This window comes from Micropterus dolomieu, linkage group LG01 (assembly GCF_021292245.1).
Source record: "Micropterus dolomieu isolate WLL.071019.BEF.003 ecotype Adirondacks linkage group LG01, ASM2129224v1, whole genome shotgun sequence".
NCBI lineage: Eukaryota > Metazoa > Chordata > Actinopteri > Centrarchiformes > Centrarchidae > Micropterus > Micropterus dolomieu.
The window spans coordinates 49,866,134-49,873,053 of record NC_060150.1 but is presented as its reverse complement, the minus strand read 5'-3'; the positions used below and the strand labels follow the sequence as shown (position 1 = coordinate 49,873,053).

At 43.2% G+C, this 6,920-nt stretch overlaps 1 protein-coding gene across 1 annotated transcript in view; it reads left to right on the top strand.

Moving 5' to 3' along the window:
* LOC123985906 (piezo-type mechanosensitive ion channel component 2-like) overlaps positions 1-6,920 on the top strand; it is a 55,443-nt gene that overhangs the window by 39,761 nt on the left and 8,762 nt on the right. Inside the window, exons 34-37 of the mRNA XM_046073929.1 lie at positions 1,340-1,520; positions 1,606-1,772; positions 2,167-2,283; positions 2,606-2,685. Coding sequence (XP_045929885.1) covers positions 1,340-1,520; positions 1,606-1,772; positions 2,167-2,283; positions 2,606-2,685 — 545 coding nt within the window. The remainder of the gene's footprint in view (positions 1-1,339; positions 1,521-1,605; positions 1,773-2,166; positions 2,284-2,605; positions 2,686-6,920) is intronic.

Genomic DNA, 6,920 nt, shown 5'->3' with positions numbered 1-6,920 from the left:
TAGGCTTAAGACTTTCCTCTTTGATAAAGCTTATAGTTAGGGCTGGCTCAGGTTAGTCCTGAACCATCCCTTAGTTATGCTGCTATAGGCCTAGACTGCCGGGGGATTTCCCATGATGCACTGAGCTCCTCTCTCCTCTACTTTCTCTCCCTCTGTATGCAACCTCATCCCATTATTGCATGTTACTAACACAACTTCTCCCCTTTCTGGTAGTCTTGTGCTTTCTCGTCCCTCTCCTCTCTCCTCCTATCACTTCCTGCAGGTTTTCTGGCTCTGGAGCTGTGGAGTCTGGATCTGTGGCTGCGGGTCACCTGCTGTCCCCGTGTTCCTGCTCGACACCCTCTGCTACAACAACTATTGTTACTAGTCCTATTGTTATTATTGTTATTATAATCATTAACATTACGATTGTTACCATTAACACTACTATAAATATCTATACCATTTTTCATTCAGTCTATAGCAACATCACCTTTACTGTACCTCTGTGTGGATACTGCGTAGGCTTCCTCTCTCTCGCTCTCTCTCCCTCTCTCTCTCTCCCTCTCCTTCCATCCCTCTCTTTTTCTCTCTGTTCCTCTCCTGCCCTCTCTCTCTCTCTCTCTCTCTCTCTCTCTCTCTCTCTCTCTCTCTCTCTCCTTCACCCCAACCAGTCGAGGCAGATGGCCGCCCACCCTGAGTCATGGTTCTGCTCGAGGTTTCTGCCTCTTAAAAGGAAGTTTTGCCTTGCCTCTGTCGCCTAGTGCTTGCTCTTGGTGGGAACTGTTGCGGCCATCTGCCTCGCCCACCTTTCTGCTTTCTGTTTGGTTTGCATGTTCTCCCCGTGTCCACATGGGTTCTCTGCGGGTGCTCCGGCTTCCTCCCACTATCCAAAGACATGTGGGCTAGGTTAATTGGTGTCTCCAAAATTGGTGTGGATGTGAGTGTGAGTGGTTGTTTGTCTATGTGTGGCCCTGTGATGGACTGGCGACCTGTCCAGGGTGTACCCCGCATTTCGCCCAATGTCAGCTGGGATTGGCTCCGGCCCCCGCGACCCTGTACGCAGGATAAGCGGTTGACGATTGATGAATGGATGAACCAGAGAGCCAGCTGATCAACCTCCCATCTGTGGGCCTATATATTAGTGCTCCTCCAGGTTGTGGATCAAGCCTCTGCAGTGGACAGATGTAGATTTAGCCAGATCCAGGATGTCAGTGTGCCAACATGTGCTCCTTCTAGCTGCCTCCTCATGAGAACAACACGCTTCGCTTGTACTGTTTAACTCTGAAGAACTATTGGAACTGTTTGAGTGTTGGTGTTGAGAGTAGTAGCAGTATGAGTGCTAGTATTAGTTGTACTAATGTGTTCCTGATGTTTTTGTTGTCAGCTGCAGTAGGAGCAGTAGTATTAGTAGTACCATAACTGTGACCTGCTGTTGTTGTTCACAGCCAATCTTCACGATGAGTGCGCAGCAGAATCAACTCAAAGATCTGACAGAGAAAGACTTCAGCTCTTTCACTAGCTCCTACAGCTACACACCTGTAAGTTCTCTGCAGTACTAGTACACACACTGACTGCAGTACTGATGCTACAGCTCCCAGTAACCCTGTGGCCTGTTTTTCCCAGAGTGCCTTGCAGTTCCTGGAGGCGTACAGTCATGAGGACGTGACTGTGGCGGAGCTGCAGGGCAGCAGTAACTCTCTGTGGACCATCAGTCCTCCCAGCAGGCAGTACCTGAGTCAGGTGCTCAGCCTTGACCACTTCCCCCTGACTTTGTCCTGGAATGTTCAGAGGTCAGCTTCACACTACCCTCCCTCCCATCAGTAGCGATACAGTACTTCCTATCCAAAGCGCTCATGATGATACTCAGCTCGCTCACACACATACTCTCAAACTCACAGCACGGTTATTCAGAATCAGAATCTCACCCAAGGACACTTTTACTGGACTGGGGGGAGCCGGGAATCAAACCATAGACGACCTGCTCTACCACCTGAGCCACAGCCGCCCAAGTAGCAGTATTAGTAGCAGTAGTAGTAGTAGTAGTAGTAGTAGAAGCAACAACAATAGTAGCAGTAGCAGCAGTAGTAGCAGTAGCAGTAGTAGTAGCAATAGCAGTAGCAAAGGTTGTAGCAGTACATTGCCAAAAAAAAACTAAACAAGTTGTTACTGTGTTTTTTTAAACAGGAACTTGAGTCTGGGGGCGAAGGCTGAGCTTGCATCAGGTAAACATGTGACCTACCTGGATGACCAGACTCGCCTGGAGCTGATCCAGCTTCTGAATGGAACCAGGACACTTCCTGTGTAAGTACAGGGGTCATGACTATATGCAGCGGTCGGGGTTGTACATACAGAGACGGAGCTATGTGTACACGGGCAGTGGGGTTATATGTTGAGTGGGTGGTTCTAGTTGTACATCTTACTATGATCCAGTTGTTAGCCAACATGCTAGTGGAAATAAAATGAAAAACTAATTACAATTGGCACCAGATTGTTTGTGACAGGTTTGTGTTTGAAGGTACAAATTAAAGATGTCTTTTGTTCACTAAGTACACACTTAAAGAAACACATCAATATTTATCTGTTTGTGTTTAAGCTAGCTCTATGCCTCTGTGCTTGTTTTCAGGGTGATACAGGAAGTGTTGCCATGTTTCATTCGAGCTCCCAGCGACTCCAACGCCAAACCCATCGAACAGCTTTACACAGGTTTCTATATTCCCACACATCTATCAATAAAAATGACAAAATGAGTCACTACTTGTTTTTCAGAAAGTTAGGGTTAAATAACTTCCACAAAGACACGCAGAACCACACAGAGTCACAAAACAACCACAAAGAGATGCAAAACAATAAAAGCTACAGAGAAGCAAAACAACAACCACAAAGAAGCGCAAAACAACGACCACAAAGAAATGCAAAACAACAAAAACTAGAGATGCAAAACAACAAAAACTACAGAGACAACAACAAGGTGCAAAGAAATGCAACACAATCACAAGGAAACGCAAAACAACCACAAAGAAATGAAAAACAACAAAAACTACAGGCGTAAAACAACAAAAACTACAGAGACGCAAAACAATGACCACAAAGAATTGCAACACAACCACAAGGAAACGCAAAACAATCACAAAGAAATGCAAAACAACAAAAACTACAGAGACGCAAAACAACCACAAAGAAATGCAAAACAACAAAAACTACAGAGACACAAAACAACAACCCCAAATAGACGCAAAACAACAACCCCAAAGACACGTAAAACATCCACAGAGACGTAAAACATCCACAAAGAGATGCAAAACAACAACCACAAAGAGACACAAAATAACCCCACAAATACAAAACAACAACCCCAAAGTGACGCAAAACAACAACCCCAAAGAGACGCAAAACAACAACCACAAAGAGACACAAAATAGCAACTCCAAAGAGACACAAAACAACAACCCCAAAGAGACGCAAAACAACAACCCCAAAGAGACACAAAACAACAACCCCAAAGAGACACAAAACAACAACCCCAAAGACACGTAAAACAACAACCCCAAAGAGACACAAAACAACAACCCCAAAGAGACGCAAAACAACAACCCCAAAGAGACGCAAAACAACAACCCCAAAGACACGTAAAACATCCACAGAGACGTAAAACATCCACAAAGAGACGCAAAACAACAACCCCAAAGAGACGCAAAACAACAACCACAAAGAGACACAAAATAGCAACTCCAAAGAGACACAAAACAACAACCCCAAAGAGACTCAAAACAACAACCCCAAAGCGACGCAAAACAACAACCCCAAAGCGACGCAAAACAACAACCCCAAAGACACGTAAAACATCCACAGAGACGTAAAACATCCACAAAGAAATGCAAAACAACAAAAACTACAGACGTAAAACAACAAAAACTACAGAGACACAAAACAACAACCCCAAATAGACGCAAAACAACCCCACATAGATACAAAACAACAACCACAAAGAGACACAAAATAACCCCAAAGAGACACAAAACAACAACCCCAAATAGACGCAAATCAACCCCACATAGATGCAAAACAACAACCACAAAGAGACACAAACCAACCCCACAGACACAAAACAACAACCCAAAAGAGACGCAAAACAAGAACCACAAAGAGACACAAAATAGCAACTCCAAAGAGAGACAAAACAACAACCCCAAAGAGACGCAAAACAACAACCCCAAAGAGACACAAAATAACAACCCCAAAGAGACGCAAAACAACAACCCCAAAGAGACGCAAAACAACAACCCCAAAGACACGTAAAACATCCACAGAGACGTAAAACATCCACAAAGAGACGCAAAACAACAACCCCAAAGAGACGCAAAACAACAACCACAAAGAGACACGTAAAACATCCACAGAGACGTAAAACATCCACAAAGAAATGCAAAACAACAAAAACTACAGACGTAAAACAACAAAAACTACAGAGACACAAAACAACAACCCCAAATAGACGCAAAACAACCCCACATAGATGCAAAACAACAACCCCAAAGAGACACAAAATAACCCCAAAGAGACACAAAACAAAGACCCCAAATAGACGCAAATCAACCCCACATAGATGCAAAACAACAACCACAAAGAGATGCAAAACAACAACCCCAAAGAGACGCAAAACAACAACCCCAAAGAGACGCAAAACAACAACCCCAAAGAGACGCAAAACAACAACCACAAAGAGACACAAAACAACAACCCCAAAGAGACGCAAAACAACAACCCCAAAGACACGTAAAACATCCACAGACACGTAAAACATCCACAGACACGTAAAACAACAACATCCAAAGAGACGTAAAACATCCACAAAGAGACGCAAAACAACAACCCCAAAGAGACACAAAATAGCAACTCCAAAGAGACACAAAACAACAACCCCAAAGCGACGCAAAACAACAACCCCAAAGACACGTAAAACATCCACAGAGACGTAAAACATCCACAAAGAAATGCAAAACAACAAAAACTACAGACGTAAAACAACAAAAACTACAGAGACACAAAACAACAACCCCAAATAGACGCAAAACAACCCCACATAGATACAAAACAACAACCACAAAGAGACACAAAATAACCCCAAAGAGACACAAAACAACAACCCCAAATAGACGCAAATCAACCCCACATAGATGCAAAACAACAACCACAAAGAGACACAAACCAACCCCACAGACACAAAACAACAACCCCAAAGAGACGCAAAACAACAACCCCAAAGAGACGCAAAACAACAACCACAAAGAGACACAAAACAACAACCCCAAAGAGACGCAAAACAACAACCCCAAAGACACGTAAAACATCCACAGACACGTAAAACATCCACAGACACGTAAAACAACAACCCCAAAGAGACGCAAAACAACAACCCCAAAGAGACGCAAAACAACAACCCCAAAGAGACACAAAATAGCAACTCCAAAGAGACACAAAACGACAACCCCAAAGCGACGCAAAACAACAACCCCAAAGACACGTAAAACATCCACAGAGACGTAAAACATCCACAAAGAAATGCAAAACAACAAAAACTACAGACGTAAAACAACAAAAACTACAGAGACACAAAACAACAACCCCAAATAGACGCACAACAACCACAAAGAGACACAAAATAACCCCAAAGAGACACAAAACAACAACCCCAAATAGACGCAAATCAACCCCACATAGATGCAAAACAACAACCACAAAGAGACACAAACCAACCCCACAGACACAAAACAACAACCACAAAGAGACACAAAATAACCCCAAAGAGACACAAAACAACAACCCCAAATAGACGCAAATCAACCCCACATAGATGCAAAACAACAACCACAAAGAGACACAAACCAACCCCACAGACACAAAACAACAACCCTAAAGAGACACAAAATAGCAACTCCAAATAGACACAAAACAACAACCCCAAATAGACGCAAAACAACAACCACAAAGAGACGCAAAACAACAACCACAAAGAGACACAAAATAGCAACTCCAAAGAGACACAAAACAACAACCCCAAATAGACGCAAAACAACCCCAAAGAGACGCAAAACAACAACCACAAAGAGACACAAAATAACCCCAAAGAGACACAAAACAACAACCCCAAATAGACGCAAATCAACCCCACATAGATGCAAAACAACAACCACAAAGAGACACAAACCAACCCCACAGACACAAAACAACAACCCAAAAGAGACGCAAAACAAGAACCACAAAGAGACACAAAATAGCAACTCCAAAGAGAGACAAAACAACAACCCCAAAGAGACGCAAAACAACAACCCCAAAGAGACACAAAATAGCAACTCCAAAGAGACACAAAACAACAACCCCAAATAGACACAAAACAACAACCCCAAATAGACGCAAAACAACAACCCCAAAGAGACGCAAAACAACAACCCCAAAGACACGTAAAACATCCACAGAGACGTAAAACATCCACAAAGAGACGCAAAACAACAACCCCAAAGAGACGCAAAACAACAACCCCAAAGAGACGCAAAACAACAACTCCAAAGAGACGCAAAACAACAACCCCAAATAGACGCAAAACAACAACCCCAAAGAGACGCAAAACAACAACAACCCCAAAGAGACGCAAAACAACAACCCCAAAGAGACACAAAATAGCAACTCCAAAGAGACACAAAACAACAACCCCAAAGCGACGCAAAACAACAACCCCAAAGACACGTAAAACATCCACAGAGACGTAAAACATCCACAAAGAAATGCAAAACAACAAAAACTACAGACGTAAAACAACAAAAACTACAGAGACACAAAACAACAACCCCAAATAGACGCAAAACAACCCCACATAGATGCAAAACAACAACCCCAAAGAGACACAAAATAACCCCAAAGAGACACAAAACAAAGACCCCAAA